The sequence below is a fragment of the Oenanthe melanoleuca genome, chromosome 2 (genome assembly GCF_029582105.1).
Source record: "Oenanthe melanoleuca isolate GR-GAL-2019-014 chromosome 2, OMel1.0, whole genome shotgun sequence".
NCBI classification, from domain to species: Eukaryota; Metazoa; Chordata; class Aves; order Passeriformes; family Muscicapidae; genus Oenanthe; species Oenanthe melanoleuca.
The window spans coordinates 31682900-31704663 of record NC_079335.1 but is presented as its reverse complement, the minus strand read 5'-3'; the positions used below and the strand labels follow the sequence as shown (position 1 = coordinate 31704663).

Sequence of the window (21764 nt, the reverse complement as noted above, 5' to 3'; positions counted from 1 at the left end):
ATGACTTCCATCTGAGGAAATTAAATGCCAGCTTAATTATCTCTTGAATTCAGCGAGGGCTCTAGCTGAAGGGTAAATTCAGCTCCACTGTGAATGGAAGGGGAATGCAGGGATGGCTGGGACAGAAATCTGCACCCTGTTCTGCAGCTCTACGGCCCCGATGCTGCTGTACTTTGTATTTGTCAGAAGCAGCACATCTGTCCCTTTGGAGACCAGTGCTACATGTGTCAATGGGAGAACAGACACTGCCAGAGTGTGCTGAGCTGCTGGCAGGCAGTTCCACTGAAGATGATAACTCAGATATAAGATTAACCATGTGTATTCCCATCCTTTGAGCCATATCACATCCCTGTTCTGTCAGTGATGAGAGTTTTCCTGGGCAGGTTCTTAGTTTGCTGACCTCTGGAAAGTGTTGGAAAGATTTTTGAGAGGATACCTAAGTGACCTCTTTTCTCTTTTATGTAATTCCTGCTGATTAATGAGTTCTACAGGTTCAAAACTGGCAATAATTTGTGTTCCGAGTCCTTAAAGTGTTGAGAACACTGCAGTCTTCTAGACAGTCAAACTGGCTATTCTAAGCTGTATTCCTTATTCCTGCCTTATTCCCAAGGACCATCTTGCATCTTAGAGCCACTTCTGTAAAACATGGTATTTGCTCATATTTGAAAGTGCTCCAAGACATAGGATGAGATGTGTAGAATGTGTGTACAAAGGGGAACTAAATTGTACTTGGTGCTTCACAAACAGAAGTTGGACAAAATCTGTATCTTAAAGAATGTATAATCTAAAAAACAAAAATAAATAAAAAATATTAACTGCTGTCAGAAAAACATACAACGCTTTTAGAATTAATAGTAACATTCAAACATATTGATAGTCTTTCAGTGTCCATCATTATTTAGTTTTTAAACAAAACTAAATATAAAATCTGTTCAGATCCACATGTACTTATCTTAGAAAGCAAAAAATTGAAAAAATATGAGGTTACTGGAGAAAAATATAGTAGTTTTTAGACTACCAGACCTAATTCTTCCCCAGCAGATTTCAGATACTGATAGCTCAGAAACTAAGAGGAACAGTTGTGAACCAACAAGACTGAAGATTGGAGACAAGTCCAGTGGCTGCTGCAACATCACTGATGCAAGAATTTTGCTCAAGTTCTTGGGAAGTTGCTAGTGATAATGGCAAACTGAAGAGCATTTCTGTATCTGTTTTGTGAATACTGCAGGATATTCTTTGAGAAAATAAATGCTGCAGGCGGAACAGACTGAAATCTCTTCACTGAACAGGAACCTTGGAATGCCTTGGTGACACCAAAATGACACTGTTCAGGTGCAGGATCCTGATGAGCTCCATACAGAGGCCTTTGTGATGCTGTTGGTACCTGTAGGAAGCAGGAACTCTTTCTTCAGATTATTCCAGGAAAAGCTCTGTCAGCCTTCATTGGGGCCTCTGTGATGAAGCTTTTAACCTGTGGCTTGGGAGATGCTTTGAAACTGCCATCTGTGTGCACTTGACATAAGGCTGCAGACTTCCCAACTTGTGATTACAACAACCATTAGTCAACCCTGCATTTGGACAACAGTTAGAACTTCTGCTATTATATGTCTCTCTTCCTCCAGTCTGCTCCATGTTTCTACAGTTTTGAGAAAAAGGAGTGAGCCCCCCAACTCAGTTACTTGCCTTGTTTTATGTCAGAATCAGAAGCAAGCATAGTTCTGACAAGCAAGAGAATCTGAAATAAGAGTTTCACAGAGATACTCTCTCTCTACTGTTGCCTTGGTTGGAGAGGCTGAATGAGCTCTCTTGGGTTGCAATTTGATCATTGACAATGAGGTGAGCATCACTTTGCTGCACTCCACATGAACTGGAGCAAGCCTGGTGCTCAATGCAGAGCCCACCTGCAACAAAGCAACTAATCTAAAATTTACTGGGACAGAGAACACACCACAGAGGTTCTGTTGATGCCAGGGAGACCATACTGCCAGTGTCCTTGTCACACTCTTCCCAGTAAGCACAACACCTCACCCTTAGGACAGTGGAATGGGTTTGCCTCTTCCTTTTGTTCTTGTTCTCCATGAGAGGGGACAGTAATGTCACTTGTATCCTGCATACTGGCAGGTACAGCTAAAGTGCAGGCTGAGGCTGTTCCTGAGCTCTCTGAGCTGTCTGATGAGCTGAAGGAACAGAATTTCTGCTCCAGCTGCCATTTAGGCAGGTAACATATCCCTGAGAAAGGTGGTGTGTAAGAGCCAATTATTTTTGTGTGCTGCTGCCTGAATAACTTGAGCCTGCCAGGTGCCAAACGCCCCTGGAAATCTGTGGGAACTGAAAGGCTCACCTTGTTCCTGACTCTGTTATGGAGCCAGACCCCAGAAAACTTCAAACTTTTAGAACAAAGGCTCCTTATCTGCCGGGGTTGAGAGTGAATCATACCCACGAGGAACATGAAGTAGAAATAAAGAACTCCAAGTGCTGGTCCTGTGAGAGCAGGATGTGTGCTCCCCTGAAAGCCCATCCCAGAGGTGAATCAATGCCACTGTACCTTGCACCATTTCCTCACATTGCTGCTCCTCTGCCTTTCTGCATGAGTCACTGAGTTGTGATCTCTGGTGCTCGTGCTTCTACAATCTTGTGCAATGTTGTCACGGCTGTTATGCAGTTAAGCCTTATCTGTTGCATTAAATAAAATAATCTGTATTTTGGATAGATAAATGACCTAAATACCAGCATGTCTGGTCTAACATAGTCTGTAGAAAGTGGTGGCATGGGGTCAGTTTGGTTGAAACCTGGCTCTAGTGTGGTAGCCAGTCATTTGTTAGTTTCTAATTGTTTTCTTTTTTTTCCTCTTAGTTGTCTAGTTGTGAGTGATAAAGAAAGAGAAGACACTGTCATTGTACACATGAACTGATGTGGTTTTACTGCATTTGGCCACACACTTAAAAGAAATATGCTGGTACAGAGCAGCCACAGGTCTTATCTCTGCTGCCACTCCTTTCACAAAAGAATGATCTTTACATCAACAGTTTCCACCCTTGGCTTGATAACGTTGCAGTCCTCCCTTTTGCTCTTGGTCCGAATGCAGAGATTAAAAACACTCAGTTGATGCAAACGGTGGGTTGATACAACACACAGAATGGGGTGTAGATGTGCTTCACACAACAGAGAGCAGAATTGAAGGGGAAAATGTTGCTTGGAGGCAAGACGCCTCTTTAATTGATTATGGCAAGGAAAATCAAATACCATATTTGCTTTTTTCCTGGAGTATATCGAAAATGATAACTAACATCTGTTCATGTTAAGCAAATACTTGTCAAGATTTAAACTTCTGTTTGCATACAACTCTGAGTAGTGCATCTTAAAGTCATACATATTCATATAGAATGAAGAATGCATAATGTCTGCATAAAAAGATAAGCTGTATGACTATATATGAAGACAACAACTACAATTCTCACAGCACTGTCATTGGTTAATTTTAAAATATTCAAGCATTATTTAAAAAACAGTAAGCTGAACTTAAAACTACACTACAAAAAATTGTATAACTAAACCAATGCTGACTTGTTTTCCTCAATAGTAATCAATTGTAAAGTTTCCCTTTTTTTTTTTTTTTTCCTAACACTTTTTGTTAATTCATTGTTATTTTAACCTCCAGTAACACGATCAGACTTCTTCTGCCTCTGGGCAATTGAGTTATGCTCTGATCTCGAGTTCTAAGGGAAATGTTCAATTTTATTTTTTTCCACAGTTGAATAAACAGTACCATGTATACTATCTCTTGTGTTAGAATAGTGTTGTCTTCACATAAGACTCAAATAATGGTATTAGTCATTCATTTCCTTGTACACATACACCCTATTGCGTGTTGACAGGTTTATAAGGATGCAGTGGCAGCCGTGGGTGCTGGGAAGCTCCTAGACGACAGCCTTTGAATCCTTGCAGTCCTGAGCAATGGTGCCTGAGTTAGTCTGTTTATTGTCTGCTTTCTCTCCCAGATGCTTGACTTGTCTGAAAGATTAATACATTAACAAGAGTGGTAAGGTCCAGGGTTGCACATCTTTAAGATATGTTTATTACCAGATGGCACATGAGATTCAAAGGTCACTGTGGAAGGTAACATTTTAAAGTGAAACAACAATATTTATGTTCAAATACTATGCTGATGAGATCATATGGAAAAATGTTTCTGATTAAATTAGTTTATAAATAGCCACAATATATCTACTAAAAATTCCAAATGCCACTTTTAGTCTTACTTCTTTTATTCTATTGCTTCCTAATTTATTTAGTAACACAAGACTACTTTCTTACATAAACAGGCTAGCAGCTGGAAAAAAAATCTTTACTGGATGGACAATCTCACTTTCTTAAATAATTGAAAATCCAGTGTGAAACCCTGTTCTATTGTCTGCTACTTAAAGCTAATATTCCATATCAGAGTTTTTTAAGACCTGAAAGAAATTTCAACTTTTAAATTCTCTGAGGTAAAATTCAGCTTGCAGTCATAATGACTTATTGGCAGATAGCTATGCTTATTTACAGGCAATATCATGTGCTACAACACATTTGACAAAAATCATGTTATGCTACTTACACAGAATCCATACAATGGAAAGAAAATCCTTTTCTTTAGCATTTCCACAGGACTGACTGTCTCATAGCTAATTAGTAAACATCATCAGTAACACTAAACCTGAAATCGTGTTTATCCTCTCAAATTGTCACAAACTGTATGTAAATTCCAGAAGAAATAGTTTTGCATAGGTTTAAAAGGGCAACTAAGCTCTTAATTAACATTTCTTATCTACCATGCCACACAGGCATTAAAATGCAGAGGATTTAAATGGTACTTACTTTTCATGTGATCCGTTCTCAACTTTCATAGCTCCTTCCACTGGATCCAGTCCTTGCTCTGAAAACTGTTTCAAGGCACTTAACGCTGCCTAAAGAAAAAATGAGTTGTCAAAACCCCCCCTGGCACAATTATATTAGCACCAAGTGAAGGAAGATGTGTGTTTTGTTATTCTAGATTAATTAATTTCCTCTATATTGAGACCTTTTAGGCTACAGAGCTATGAGAGTGGTGCACACCAGCTCCAAGAAAAACAGCTGTGCTTGTGCATGGATTGAGGATGTTTCCTTCTTCCTGGGCATATGAAATACTCCCATATGTGTTGATGCAAGCTTCATCACTATATGAAGAATAGGATATACTTTTAGGATTCTTAGATTTCTGGCTGTCCCTGCGTGCTTTCCTAGAGCCCACACTTCCCAGAGATCCTATGGAAAAAACTTTTGAGTTGCAGATGGTTGCAGAAGGTGTGAGAAGTGGGAAGAGGGTCAGCAGAACACCACCAGCACCTCAAAGTCACATCTGGAGCAATGTTATAGCCTGATGTCGTATACACAGATAGTGAAATGTGCTAATCAGGGGGAGCTAATATGGGGTGAATAGGGAGAATCAGGAATAGAAGAACAGTCAGTTTTTATCTAACATTTTCCTGTGCAGTCTTCATTGACCAATTTCAGCCTCATCTGCTATGAGCCCCCTTTCTTCTCTTCCCTCTATCTGCTTTGGTAAAAAAAAAAAAAATTCTTCTTTGCAATTGATTCAGAAGAAGTTGATTACTAAACTCTCTGACCCACATAGCCAACTTTGAAAATAGAGCCAGCAAAAAAAACAGCTGTGATCAGTTCTACCAAGAAGGTGAAATGTAAAGAAGAACTGCAAAAATGCATTTTGCTTTTTAATCACTTCCTCCTGAGATACATTCAGAACTAATCACAGGGGAATGAAAAGGGGACTTTTCACAGGCATTGAGCCCTAAGCTAACACCTCAAGCAGTGGAACTGACTGGAGGCCCTAAAGTGCTGTCCATATTGAAGCAACAATTGCTGCTCTCTTCTTATTTGTTGGGACAGAAAGAATCCGTCAACCCATGTCTCTCTCTTCCTTCCCCTCACGGACCAGGGACCCTGCCTGCAACAGGAGCTGCCATTATAATGAAGTACTGGATTTGCCTTTGTACTAATTCTTTGCCTGGATTCTCTCAACAGCTCCTTCACTTGAAAGGTATGTTTATACAACTTAAATATTATTAGACAATGTGTATTTTGGTGAGATGAATAACAGCACAGAAATTGCCAGGCTGCCCCAAAGTAATGACTATCTGCTAAAGGCCCAGAAGGCTGTACATGGTTCTCCCACCCACAATGCATGAAAGCAGAATCTTTCTAGGAAAAAAAAAAAAAAAAAAAAAAAAAAGGAGGGGGTTAAACATTTTATAAAGTCTCTTGGTAAACCTCAGATTATCACTGTTACCTACATTCCACTCCACCTTTGCCATGTGTTCTGATCTCCCTGAATGAGATCCTATTACTGGATCTTTCACTTTCAACACTCACTGAGTGTCCCAGAGAGAATTCTCTCTTTCCTCATTTCTTCTGGTTTTCTTGATGTTTTGATATATTTCCATTCTTCATAACAGTTCTTTCTCTACCACCTCATAGTGTGCCTTCACAAGTTTCACATGTGCATTCTCTACTCCTGTAAGATCAAACCACCCTCTGTCTTTCCATTCTTGATCTTGACTGCACAGCAAAACCACTGCTCATCACAAATAATTCCCCCAGTGACAATGAGGGTTTTCAACTACTCTCCTCTTCAGTACTGTTACTGTTCCAGTAACCCAACACATTTCTTCATCCCAATTTCTCTCTTCTCCTCCTCTCCCTGAGGTTCTTTTCATCGCAATGCAAGCACAACACATCATGTGAGGAAGGGGAGTGATTTGAGCTCCTGGGCTTTCTTGTACTTTAATTGGTCATGGGTTACCAACTGGGAGAAAGAATCCAATGGGTAGGGACTGGCACCCAAGAATCTCCTGTCTTCTCACATCCATTTTTTCCTGATGCACATTAGCAAAATTATCAGAATCTCCTTCCTTCTTATCTATGGTAAACCAAAGTCCATTCCAAGGTAGCACTGCAAGGAGAGAAGGAAGCTGAGACATCTGCTCCTCCCACACAGCTAAACTGCTACCTCATGTGTTTCTCAACTCACCTTGTTTACTTTTTCATACCCACTCTTAGCTTCCTGGTCTGATGTGTGAATTGTAAACTTATTGTGGAAGAACTTTGTGTTCAGGTTATTTGTTTGTACAGTGACTTGGACGAAAAGGCCCTGATCATAGTTTGTAAATAGAGTCAAGTAAAGTTTCATTCAAGATTAAATCACAGATTGATTATATGATCTGCAAAACAATCTGGTCTCAATTAGGGGTAACTGAAATCCTGAAATTGTCAAGAGATTAATTAGACCAACACAAACATCTAGATTCTAGAATTGCTGAGTAGCTCTGTTACATACTACTGTTTTACTCACAGAACTGACTACTTGCAAGTTATCCCACATAAATGGCAGAATTACAGAGCAGCCTTCAGGGTTGTTTTCCAGGAAAACTGATTTGAAACTTCCTGGATGAATATTAGCCACTAGCTTAATAGAATCAGATCAAGAGAGCCCTTCCTTTTCTAACAGCAAGGGAAGTACTACTATATAGAATAATGAACACTTTGCCTACAAGCATTGATCACTGGGTGTCAATGGGAGCATGTGGGTGTCAATAAAGTAAATATGGAACAATTAGAGAAAACACATAAAATGAAAATATTATTCAAGGTGTTCAATGATAAGCATGTTTAATACCAACACAACTTCCTAATGTTTGTAACACGGTGCAGTCTCATTTCGCCATCTCACCCTTCTTCACACCATGCCTTTCCCAAACTGAAATATGGTATAAAAGATAAAATCTCAGACCTATTGCATTTGTGAAACCAAATATCAGAGGGAGCAATCGGCCGGGAAGCAGTCCTGTGCCTGGATCCTTGATCTTCCAACTACAGGCATCAGGGTGTTTTTGTGTGCACTGTTGAAGCCTGCATTTTTCCTGCTCCTAAATGCTCTGCCCCCCAGGACTCCAGCAGCTCCCAGGGCTAAGCTTTTCTTCCCCAGGTTCTCCCAACCTCCTACACCTCACAGTCCCTCTTTAATTTCCAGTTTCCTAATGTGTTCCAGGTTAATAGGAGGTCTGATTTCTTTTTCATGGAACCATGTCTTACCCTCCATAAATTACCTGTGGGGGAAGCCTAATAACTTATATCCCAACATTTGCAACAAGATCTGAGTTTTGGGAAAGTTTGTTTCCTTTTTAAAAGGTCCATTCATGGGATGTGGCTGAAGGGCAGTAGAGGAATGGTAGGGAGAGCCTTGCAGTGTTCTAAAAACTCCCCTTTTCTGTCTCCCATAGCCTGCTTGTATTTGGAAGGATCAGCAAGCTAAGAGAAGCAGGTGAGTAAACAATGCTTTGGATTTTAATAGATGTCTTTAATGTTTCTTCTCTCCCCATCATGCCCCTAGACAGACATGTATATGCTGGATGCAGGAAGGAAGTTGGTAGCTTAGAGGCTGTGACCTGAATAGTCAGCAGAGCGACACAGAGCCCTAGTAATCCACAGTGAAGAAGAGTTACAAGCAGACACCAGGCTAATTTAATCCATGATTCAATTCTATTAGTCCCAATAGATTTACACCACTTGGCTTAAATATAACTTATGAATGGCAGATAACTTAGGTTAAATGAAAAGGAAAGAAATAATGGAACATTTGACAGTGAATCTGGTGAACAATTTCCTCTTTTAAAGGCTCAACACTTCCTTCCATTGATATTTTTCTTACAATAGAGCATCTGCACAGATACTGAGAAATTTTTCTCTCCCCCAGATGATTTTACAACTGTTTTGTGAGTGAAGCCCCATAGGTTACAGAACAGATGTCCTTACACATTTCTTGTATCACTTGTTTTCTGTGTAGCTACAACAGTGCCAAAAATACGATGCCAACAGGATGCACTGCACTGCTAGCTGTTTGTCTTGGCTGCCATTTCCATTATTAGTATGTGTGTGTATCAGGATGGGGATGGATGTTTCCAGTCATTTTTTAGCTTTCCTCAAGTCAATTGGCAATTAGTAAATAGCACTGAAATTTGTAAATATTCTTCCTGTTTCTCACTCTGGGGATTAAGTGTCTTGTAATGACAATCTAGTAACATTAGATCATTTAGCAAGAACAGCAGACAGGCACTCCACTAGCCCATATGCATTTAAGATCACATCCTCACGAAAAAATTTCCACGTTTGTTTTAACACAGTATGTGGTTTGTGTTTTTCCTCTTAAATCTATATTGCATTTCAGCTTATTCCATGAAAATGGAAACTGTAAAAGTTTGCTGTTCTCTGTGGCCCTTCCAGTTGACTTTACCAAGGAGGTCTGAGACAATCCTAATAAACACACTGCTTCATACTGTTAGTTCACTGGCGATATGCCTCCTAACATCAACTTTCTAAGTACATGAAAAAACATACTCAGCTTGGCCTTAATCAGTGTTTTCTGAAGACATAAAATTATGGGCAGAAATGGCAAGACCGACTTGTCCTTCATGACCTTCTCTAGACCCTGACAAGATTTTACTGTCTTTAGTAGCTGGGTCTTAGTTCACGACTGAGTTTGCTGAGTCAAATGATTCATTGTGGTCATGTTTCTTGCAGTCACATGCCATATGCATCAACAAGTCTCTGTTGCTCAAGTTTAGGCCTGAGAACATGTTTACATACCAAGTTACCATCATAGACTTTAGTCCTGGATTTTAGTTTCAAGCCAAAAGCCCAGACAACAGCTGAGCACAAGCAAAACCGATAGTATTTACAAACAAATCAATGTTCATTTGATTTCTAAACCAAAAGAAAAAATGTCCCCCTAATCACTGAGTTTCTTTCCCTCTCCCTGACTACTGAGGCCTGAAAAAGCAATGTCAGCTGCGCAATAACATTGCAGCAAAGCTGTCTGCATCAGTAATGAGATGTACTTCATGAATTTTTAATACATGGATTTTAATTTCACATTTAAAGGCTATTGAAAAAAAAACCTCAACAATATTACAGCCATAGAGGTGAGTTTGAAGGCTGAGTGCCCCAAAACTGAGCAGTTATTTAAATCTGTATGTATTCAAATTATGGTTCCTGGTGATTGCTTTCGATTTCTCTAGATGAAGAAATTTTTGACTAAGCTTCCACCTGGCTTAACTTGCCCACACTCGATACTTTATGCATAGAGAAATGCACAAAGAGAAGATATATTTGTTCGTGTAGACTTTCATACATGCACACAAAGTAGCTAAAATTTGATTCCTTAACATACCTATTTAATTCTCTTGGATTTGTCAGGTTGGCTACGTACAAGCTAAACAAAACCTAAGTATTGCAAACAAATCCCTTTTTCCCACAGCTTCTGTTGTAAATTAATTTACTATATTGCAAGCAATAACTCCTACTAGGAGTTTTCATCACTTTCCTTTCAATGTGTTGTTCTCTCCAGTTGATTAGATTTCATGTGAGCCAATGTTAAAATCTGTTTGAATATTAAGTTCTGAAAGGCTTTTCACAGCACACAGTGGAAACCTTAATTAAATGACTTTAAGCTCTTTCCTCATATGGTTTATGATATGCATGAAGAACACAGGGTTATAATCTGATTAACTCATGTAGTTTACATGGAAATAGCATTTTCCAAACTGATTAATCTCTGCACAAAGGCACAGTCACCTGATAGGCGCTACACTTAAGGCTACTGATTACACCTGTCAAGAGAAGGAGCTTGGAGGATAGGAGGAGTCCACTATTTTCAAACAAAGAATGATGATTCACAGATGTAGCTTAGAACAAGTCCCACGTAGTAGTTAATGCTGCCCCCAGGCAACTCATGCAGCCAGAATTTAAATGATACACAATCCATGTACAGCCTGACCTTGCCAGCTTTCTGGGGGTAATCCTAAAGTAAGGATTAACTGTTCTTGAACAATTTTTCCATTATATTAAACAGAACATCTCTCAACAGCAGCATGCATGTCACCTTCTTCCACCTGGTTTTACTGGACACATGTACTCATTTCTCCATGCCTCTCAATATGCTGAGAAGTGCATGGCATGAAGGACTCTATTCAACATGGAACTTTATTTCCATGGTTTTGGTCTTCAACCTAAACTCATCTACTTCATCTATTAAAGAGACTGCTTAACAGTAGAGGGAGTCAACTGGGTGTGGCTAATTTTCCATGTGAACCACCACACTAGAAATCTGACTGCCATTCTTGGGACCAGGCAAGAATTCCAGGGATAAGGAGTGGTGAAAACATTCTCTTAAAGCCCAAGAAAGAGCTACACAATAATCTGGGGTGAGACAGTTCTATTGTTTTAATGGTGATACAAAGCTTTCTAGTCACAAAGAGAGAAAAGCATGCTGAAAAGCATCTTTTCAAAAATTAGTAAAAGGTATGCTTTAGTATGAAGAGGATTTAATAAATGATACTTAAAGTCCAACACATCTAAGTTAACAGAATATAAGAGATTAATCCAGCATGGAGAGGTTAGTCTAGTTGCCAAGTTTAGGTTGTGTTCTTACTTGCAGGTAGGAACAAGAGAAGAAGGGATTGCTAAAGGATCTATATGGGACTCGGACTGTACAGGAATGTTCTTTAATCTGTGTCTTCTCAGACTCCTCCCATACACATATTCCCAGCTGAAAGGGGCAATTTACTCAAGTGCTAACAACACTTTTGCCTTCATGACAACTTAGGCAGGAGACCAGTATAGTTGATGCTTCTTCACGAACATCTCAAAACACTTTCAGGTTCAGTGCCAGTATCTACTGAGGTTTGTCTACATCCTCTGAAGGTGAAGTGGGGTGTGAAAGTTGGGCCACAGTACCACCAGTTAAAATAAATCCTAAACAGTTAAAACAGAATTAAGTGTTAAGTAAATCTTCTATCAGATATTATCAGTATCTTTTCAGTGTATCTGCTATAGATTTTGTCTAGAATTCTGAAAGTTCTTTTAAAGTAAATTTATTTCTAAATTCAAGACTTCAAATTTTTCCTTTAGTTGCTGCAATTCCAAGAACAAACACAGAAAGAATCATGCATCATCACAGCTTACTTATGAATGAGAAAATATTTTAAAATTACATTTCCAAGTGTTTACATTACATATATACAACAGAATTTCACTAGACAGCAATTAATCTTAAATCAATCTTGCTTCTAATTTTATATCCTTAGACAAGAACTACTTAAACACTAACTTTCAGAAGGAGGTAGACATTTAAGTAATATAGTGTCTTTCAGTAATAAGAGACATCCAAATGAGAGTATTTAGATGGCCAATTATTGTATTGGTAGGTAGAGGTTTAATTTATGCAACTAAGACAGTACTCAAGCATGACAGGAGCTGCAGACAAAAATTATAGGAGATTTTAAGAAAGACAGCTTAAAATGTAAAACTGAAAACAGCAGAATGCATATCCTCAGGCAAAATCCTGCACCAGCATTGAAAAAAGGCCATGAATTACTCTCTCATCACTGATGGCTGGGAAATATCCTTGTCAACTGTGTTCTCAGAATTATTTGGTTTATTTATTTAATTATTTACTTATAGACATTTCTCTACATCACTGCAATAGATTTGCAAGTCTGCTGCCATTAACCCTATATGTATTCCAGAAGATTTTGACCTCTTGATTTGAAATAATTGGACTGAGATTCTTGACTGTGTGAGTTTACAGTGACTTCTAAAATATGCTGTTAGAAAATCCTCTTCATTTATCTGACTTCAACAGTTCCATCCTGGTTTTGACATCACTGCCACTGCCTTCATTGCATAAGTACAAATACATAAATGACTGTGTTATTCCCCATGAGGGAATGGGTCCTGACCCACATAGTAATGTAGATATAGCTAGAACTCTTTTAACAAAATTAATGAGTTATAAGCATATATTCTGTTATTTAAGTGGTTTTTGTAGGTAATTGCTCATACAGAGTGATCAAAAATAGATACTAAAAGATTTTTATGAATTCCCAAATATCCACACCAAAATCAGTATACAGCAAGGTTCAAGCTATCAAGTATTACTAATACTTGCATCAACATGGTTACTGTTTCACTTAGTAAACTGAACCTGCAAAACACACTCATTAGTGTTAAGGTACTTTTTGGCTCTCCTTGCAAATATCCTCTTCTTCATGAGACAAAGTGTCACTAAGGAACAGAGGTGGTTTAATTAATGCTGTTTTGAAAGAGAAGAAAACCAAAGAGAGAGAACATAAGCACAGAAAGGGCTGGTCCAAGGTCAGGCAATAAAAGTAAGAATCAGTTTTACTAGTTTACGTGCATTTTGTCATAGGCTGAGATAGAGAGAGATCCTAAGAAAGGTATTTAATGACAGAAAATGTTAAAAGTCTGCACTGCAGCCATTTAATTCAAATGCCTCATTCCTAACATTATCACTCATCAAGCTGTCATCTTCCCAACAATGCAAAACATTTTCTGTGACATAGTGGAGAAAAAGTCTCCCTTTTAGGAGAAGATGACTGGTGAGAGCCTCTCACAATTTTTTTTTCCTGAAATATTCTAAAGAGTACTTTTCCTCCACCAATGTTGAACAAAACTACCTATTTTTTCTTTAAACTTGACATATTTTTATGTCTAAAGACCATACACTTTGCTTTAGACATGGGAGCAATTTCCTAAATATCAGATTCCTTGGTATTAGAATTTTTTAATGAAAGAATGTTTGTTCTCTTACAGTGAGCCCATTACCTTAAATTTTAAGTGCTTGTCAGTCTAAACATGACTAGAAACTTCAGTTTGAAGACAAAAGCAACAGATTACATTTAATGCAAAGCATTGGCCATTGGTTTCTTCAAGGAGCAAATTGTAGCTGGAACAATGGGGGAGTTTAGGGCTGTAGATTCTTGCATTACAACATCTGCAATGAAGCCCACGTACTAAATTGCATCCTATCTCTGCTTCTGTGAAACTCTACTCCTGTGGCCAGCACACTGGCATTCAGAGAAGGATACTTCCACCCTCAGAGCCCTAATGACCAATCCCCCTCTTCATTCTCCAAGTCTCATTTTACAAGTGTGCATGTATGTCCAACAAAGTACCAAATCTAGATTGACAGCTAAAAGCATTATATTTAGCATATATGGCATGTAATTAGAAATTTGAGTGTTTCCAAAAGGAAAAAGTTTTTGATTCTGATCTTAGAGTATTCTTTCACTGCATTAGCTGGTATTTTTTTTTCCTAATTGAAGTTGATTTAAGTGTGAGCAGACCCAAGAGCTACAGGACAAACTTCTCATCTGAAGTAGTTTGTAATATAATTTTGTCTTTGCTAACTGTTGATGGCTTGTCCTCATCCCATTTTAACCTACAAGCATCAGCTCCCTTAATGGAAGTGTCTATAAAGATCTTCTCTAAAATATGCTTTTCCAGCACACTTAATGTCTTTTAATGTCTTTCCAATTAAATCCAGATGTGAAAAGCTCAAGGAACAGTTCTCAGGACTGAAAAAGATGACATAAATCTTGCAGCTGACAGAGATCCCACTGAGCTCAGTTGGGGAAATTCACAGAGGACTTCTTGTGGGCCAGAAAAGCTGCTGGGTATAAAGACAGATGTGTATACTCCTATTAAAAAAATTTAAATATAAACTGACTCCTACAATGAGGTATCCACAATTATCAGGGACATTTCTAACTCAATCCCTCAATGTGGTGAGCACATCCTGTGCGGTGCAGATTTCCCTCATCTTTTCGGGAAGTTTATCAGAGTTGGAGGGGGTCACATCTGTTTGGGAAAGAGCCCCTCACCTTTCAGGACTGCACCTCTTAAACCAGGGTAGGGGCTGATACTGGAAAACACCCTCTGTCCTGCTCTCTTACTGCTATCAACAGGGAGGTAACATACTCTGCAAAACCATACTGAATTTCTGTCCACCCTCCTTTATCTCTTCCACATTCAAGTTAGCATATTAAATTGTGGCTTTATTACAGAAGACTCCCCAAATGTGATATTAATTAGAAATTCTTACCAGTCTGATGGGAAACTGGGCATTCTTAGTAGCTGACTACCACTGCTGTGCAAGTGCTGTTTGTGCAGCTGTCAATTTGGGGTTTGTTTTGCTGTAATCACTTGTACACCCTTAGTATTTTTTTAATTTTATTTTAACAACAGTACATCATCTTATTTTCCAAACACAAACTGTATCAAGCCACATCTTTCAGAGGGACAGGAAATATTCACACACACAGTTTGTATTAAAGAATGTCTCTAGAAAACTGCCCAGTTCTAACAGCTTTCTCAAACCAGTACGAGGAGAGGCCACATGAATCTGCTTTCTAAAGTGACCCCTTTGGAACTTTCCTCCCAAAATTGCCCTAAACCAGGACAAATACTTTCCTACCTTCATGCTACTTACTTAATTACCTTTGAAATTAGTAAATTGTTCAGACAGATCAATGATTTTTAAAGTGTTTTTGAGACATCTGAAAAGAGGAAGAATGTTCCAGGATAGAAGAAAACCCCATTTGTAACTGAAGTTTTAGTTTGGTCCATGTTCATTAGTGATGGGAATTTCAGTAATGACATTTTGGACAGTATTACTTAATTTCTTTGCATTTTTCCAATGTCCATACAAAAGTTTTGGCATGATTTGGGTATCATGAGTGAGTTTACAGAAATATGAAACTAACTACCTGAAATAAAGGACAATCTTTTGTCCTGAAGTACAAGTAATCCAATATTGGGATCTGAATAGTAGTGCAAACCTCATGCTGAAAGCAGCAGGTTCCTAAACACACACACAAACTCTCTTGAAGACAAAATTCCTCTTGTTTACAGCTTGCTTTACTTTTCACAATGGCCAGCCCTTTTCAGACTATCAATCCTTCAGGGCTGAAGACTGTATCTGACTCCCACCAAAATCACTGCTTCATGACCATCACTCAGAAGGAATGCCCTTCCCTTGGAAGGTGCTGCTGCTGCCATGAGGATCCCACTCTTGGCTAGCTCAGGGAATGAGCTCAAATCTTTTGCACTTTGCTGCCAGGGACCACCAGGCCAGCTCTGATTTATAGTTTTTTCTTTACAGTTTTATGATACAAGAATGTTCACTTGTAATTACAATAGCATTTTGTTGGCTCCCTGCCTTCACTTGGGTATGTGCAACACCATATCCTTCATTCCAGCCTTTTTATGTCAGGACCCCAAATTTGAGAAGAAGTACATCAGTATTGCAAGGATGCTGCAGATCTTGCTGCTCCTTAAAGAGGAGACTTGCACATATTTGTTCAGGGGCACATGTGAGCAGCTGGATCTGACATTCAACTAGAAGTGTAATGGAGAGCTGGTCAAAATTCTTCCCCAGAAAAATACTAAATTAAGAAAAAACTTTGTATGAGAATGTATGATTTCTGAGAAAAGGTTTTTTAGGTCCAAGATAGACTCTTCAGTAAAAATATCACATACAAGTGCAAAATGCAACCACTGCACTAATAACTGCTTGGTTTGCCACATTCATATACTTGTTGATCTGTCTCTATGAGAAAAATTTAACAATTCTATAGTTTATTTAAAAAGTAATTAAAATGCTTCATTCTTGCTGGGTTTTGTGGGATGAAAAGTCTGTTTCATTCAGAATAAGGTGACTCTGCCATTAAGCTGCTGTATCACCTTGAGAAACACTTTAGCTCAATATTTTTTAGACATACACTTAGCTGCTGACTTTGAGATAATCAAGCAGTACATTTCCATCACTTGTGGTTTAAACTTGATTTTGTCATTTTCAGTAGAGGCATAACCTCCTTCAAGGAAAATTCCAGGTATTTTAGACACCATTTAATAGTTAACTGTCAAGCCATTTCTAAGTCTTTTAAACAAAGAATACTTCTGTGCTAGCTTAATTTATAGAGCCATATATGTCCCATTTTAAGTGGATGTGATTAAGAAGAAACACTACGCTTAGATTATTCTACTAAATGAGAAAAGTTTAAAGCCAATAAACTGTATCTAGGATTTTAGGTGGGAGATGAAATAAAAGGCACATTTGTTCCTGGTCACTGAATTTTTAACCTGGGTCTGTTGCTCCTGCTGTTAAGCCCCTATACATTCCTTACTAGCCTGTAGTGTCCAGCATTCCCAGCTCTCAGGGCTTGGAATTAGAGGTGACCTGCAAAATAAAACCAGGTTTTTTTGAGAGTTAGTGTATGGATAGCATCACATATTCTGACAGAAGGAGGCAAGTGAAAAGGCTGATTTTTAAAAAGAGGTCTTCTGTAGATTTTTAAAAATTTAGATTAGATATATCAATTCCAATCTACCACTTGGGTTTGAGAATTCTGGCAGTACCTGAAAAATGGGAAGATGCTGCTGAATCTGGTGGGTAAATGAAAGCTGTACATTATCTAGCTCCTTAGTAAAGAAAAGGAGAAGTTGAGCCTTATGCTCTGACTCAGGTTTCTGTCTCAGGTACGAGAATATTTTTCAAGTGTCCCAAAGTTTGTCTTTATTATACAACAAGCAGGAAAGAAAAACCCCTGGGTTTCTAGCAAAAAACAAACCTATACTGTTTAGTCCCTCCTATGCCTTTTCAAGCTTTTTTTTTTTTTTTTTTTAAAGTATAATATTTTGACCTGCCTTTTTGCCATACAGGAGCTGTTATATGACTTCACTGCTTCTCCTTTTACCTCAAAATCCTGTGAGGGTATTTGGGTATTTCCTTAAGGTGAAATAAAAAACTAATCTGCCTTCAGTGGCTCATCGCTCCGGTGATCAAGTTAAATGACACCATAGCATAAAAGCCTCAGAATACATATTTTTCCCACTGCCTAGTGCTGCTATTTTACACACAAAATATTTCTTAGCAAATGTGTCCTCAGGTAAAGGATTAGTCCTCACTTAAAATCAGTAGCAGCTACCTTCCTGTGCATTTTGTGATGTGGTAGATGTATTTTTATTGGATTATTTTATATTTTCTACTGCTTCCAGGTCCCCTTTTTAATGGAAAGGCCAAATCTACCCTCAGATTCAGCTTCTGTTGCTATTTGTTGCTGATTTAAGTAGGAACTGGCCTTGTTCACTTGGATTTGCTTTAGTCATTAAGTCCTACTTCAGTCTGCTACTGCACAGATAGAAAGATAAAAAGGTAGTAAGAGGCATCTTCAGTCATGTCCATGATTGTCCTGTGTGTTTTTTTGGTAAGAATGGTATATGTTTGGTACTGTGTACTTCAAAAAGTGCTCCAAGAGAGACAGCAGGAACCAGATTTCCTGAAGAACTTCTTAAATTCAGGAACTTCTCCAACTAGTAGGTCACTAATGAAGATTAGACACTCCTTGTCTTTGATTAACTGAGCTCTGCACTTATGGACCTGCTTTTACTCCCTTTACAGTTATAGCCAAAATATAGATATATGTCCAAAAACTTTACCAAACAGCTGGGGTTTAATCTGGAAGATCTGCTAACGGCTATTTTATCATTTCATCCTAGCATCTATTATTAAAATTCATTATCCACAGCTGTCAAAGAGAGCTAACTCAAAATCTTGCTAGTTACAAAACCACCTGTCAGGATTAGATTCAATAATAAAATTCAGGTGCTTACAAATTAGGCGCCGAATGGGCGAAGTTTTAAACAGCACATCCCTGGAACAAAATCAAAGGTCTAAAGTTAAGTACTGAGTTATTTCACTCAGCATGAAGATCAGAGACAGGTTTCTCTGAAGAATGAGCTGAGAAAGTGAGTGTGGAGCTACCTGCAGGCAATGAGGCACTCCAAGCCTAGGGGTGAACTCTGCTCCTCTCTGAATTCCTCTGCAAAGCCAGGACCAAGGCAGAAGCCTGGCAGCCTGGTCAGCTGTGTCCACAAATGTTCAGTCCTCTCCTGAAGACACCTGGCCCTTCAGCTCCCTGAGAGGCCTGAGCAGAGCTCGCTGCTGTCATCGAGGTGTCCAGCAGAGAAGTGGGTGGAGGTGAGACTCTCCTCTTTGTCCTTTTTGTCCTTTTTGTCAATGGCATAGGTGCAAGCACTATTGTCCAGAGTATGTTACATAAAGATTTCAGATTTTAGCAAACTATGTATCCTACCTCCTAGGTGACAATCTAATCTCCAAGATCTGTGATAAGGAAGATTCAGGTGTTGTAAAAAAAAAAAAAAAAAAAAAAAGTCAACATACATGGATCAAAGAAAGGGCGAGTCTGACCCTACAGGCTGATCACAGCTGTCCTGAGGATCACCCCATGCTCCCTAGATAATTTCTGCTCTTTATCTAATTGGTACTTTAGCAGTAAGTTCTGAAGTGATGAAAGCAGGAATTGCAATCCAGTACTTCTGCTTTTGGGAGTTTCTTTAAAAGGTAGGATGCAATAATATTCCTTCTCATCCTTTCTCTGTGTAATCCTGAATATTTTAAGGTTTTGTTATGTGAAGGCTCTGGTTGTCTGGGAAGGTAGATCAATAGCTGCACATGCATTAGACATTACATGTGACAGGTAATTATTAACACCTGAAGGCTGTGGAAAGAGTTCATGTTTCCTAAGTCTATGTTACTGTACCACTAGCAACTATCCAACCACAGCTAAGAAGAAAAGCCCTCAGGATGCTGTTTCACTTAACATTCTTCTGCATAAGGCATGTTAATGAATATATAGTACTATCTTAATAAAAGATTTTATTAAGATAGATAATAATAATCCTTCACTTTTCAAGCTCTCTTCATGCAAACGATCCAATAAGCCAGCAGATGTATGCAAACCTTTGGAGAGGGTTTCCAGGATCAGGATACAAGCAATTTTATTGTGCCATCACAGAGTACAATTAAGTTAGTTAAAATCAACACACTCAGAATAAAAACAAAGGTACTAATGAAAGTTAAATGATAGTAGAGAGTAAAACTTTGTCTGGTCTGAGTTAGTTCTAAGAACTTAATAATTTTAACTGTCACATAAATAATAAAATCAGAGCATGAAGGAAACACTAGAGTTCTAAGGCTGCTACTAGAAGCAGAGAAAATACATGCATAATGTTATACATATTAGACAGTAATACTCCTTAAGCACAAACAAAACCTAACTGAAGCCATGCTTGAGATAACTGTCATGCTATCGAGTTACAGTAAAGAGGAGATCAGACTTATTCTTTCCTTCACAATGAAATCAGTATAAACAAATCATATAATGTTTGGACACCAAACTCCTGAAACAAAGAAACCTAGAAAATCTCTTAAAACCACCCACAGACTCCCCGTGCTGGTCTGTGATTATACAACTGGAGAAGATCATCCAAACTGTGATGTAAACCAATGTCAGTCTGCAAAGGATAGTACTACAGTGGTTCTAACAAAAAATAAAGCAAGTCCCTGGAAGAGCCATCAGTAAGGAACACTTTGATACTTACCCTTCATTTTCCCTGTAAATGAGGAAAACTTTTCTAAACCATACAGAAAGAACTTAACTTAATCCCTACACTAAGAGACAGATTCTCTTGTGTTTTTACTATACTGCAAAACACATTCAGCTAAACAGAAGTGAGCTGGGGACCAGCCATAAAGGAAGATACTTCTTAATGGACACCACTGCTTTTTGTATTTCGACCTGCTCCTCTATGAAAATAATTTTGTCCTCCTTATTTGTTGTGTGGATACATTCACCTTCATTTTTAGAAACACACATGCAAAACAGCGTATTTTCTTTTCCTATGGATTACTTGCCAAAAAAGAAGATCCAGTACAGAAAACCTTTCTGTTCTGTAGACCACATTTATACCTCAGAACTGCAGTTTTGCTCCTTGCCTACCAGCTGGAAACAAACTGTTCTAGACCTGAAAACAACTCATGCCTGTCTAGAAGAGATGTGAAAGGGTCCATCCCTCTTTCTGTAGATATGGCAGAGAAGTGTAAACCTCTGTGCACCCCTTAGGTTCAGGACACACAATACTAAGGATGCTAAAGCAGTGGACTAACCCAGCTGCCCTGAAGGTGGGGTTTATGACATATCCTTTTTTTTTTCCCCTGTTTCTACTCAATTTAGATTCCATTAGGCTAAAATAATGTTTTACTGCAAAAAGGAGCTAATGGTACAATGCAAACCCATTTTCAAATATTCTAGCATTCTTTCTTTCTAGCTCTGCTATAGAGGAATGTGATATTCAAATGTGTTTAGTAAAGAAACTCACTTCATTAGAATCAGCCACCCCTGCAAATTGGTTAATAATTTATATTTCCTTAACTTCATTCTTGTTCTCTATATTTCCCTAATTTAATTTTTGTTTCTTAGCCACAATTGACTGAACTGTAACTTGTTATCAACAATGGGCATTAATCATACAAAACAAAACAAAAGAAGCAGTAATGAACTGACAAAGTTTGTTAGTCTTCTCCAGTAAGAGTGCAACAATTAGCAATACAGTGAATATCAATCATTCAAATGCTGCAAAAAAGTCTCTGTAAATAGCAAAGAAATGAAAAATGGTAGCTGACAAAAAACCCAACAATCTTGGAGAAAAAATATCTAATAATTATTATACTTAGCAGACTGTGAAAGAAGACAATAAAGAAGATGGCAAAATATTTTGTACTAAAATTAAGAAATTCTCTTTTTTAAGAAAGTAAGTCTTGCAGAAGTTACAAAAGGTTTGTTCTTTCATATAGTCATATATGCTTCTTAGATTGCTATATTGCTAACCTTCAATCTTTTTCAGGTCTTATTTACAATATCATGACTGATAAAAGCTGTTCTACTGGTATCAGTGTTACCAGCAGCTGCACACTGAGTTACCAACTTGAAATGAACAGTGTTTTTGATGAA

General features: G+C 38.3%; 1 protein-coding gene across 2 annotated transcripts in view; it reads right to left on the bottom strand.

Moving 5' to 3' along the window:
* Window positions 1–2894: 2894 nt before the first annotated feature.
* Window positions 2895–21764, bottom strand: part of STAU2 (staufen double-stranded RNA binding protein 2) — a 152901-nt gene continuing 134031 nt past the window's right edge. For both annotated transcript variants that reach the window (XM_056484149.1, XM_056484150.1), the window contains 2 exons: window positions 4858–4946; window positions 2895–4011 (listed from right to left, as the gene is read on the bottom strand). In XM_056484149.1, the coding sequence (XP_056340124.1) occupies window positions 3918–4011; window positions 4858–4946 (183 nt within the window). In that variant the 3' untranslated portion in view covers window positions 2895–3917. The remainder of the gene's footprint in view (window positions 4012–4857; window positions 4947–21764) is intronic.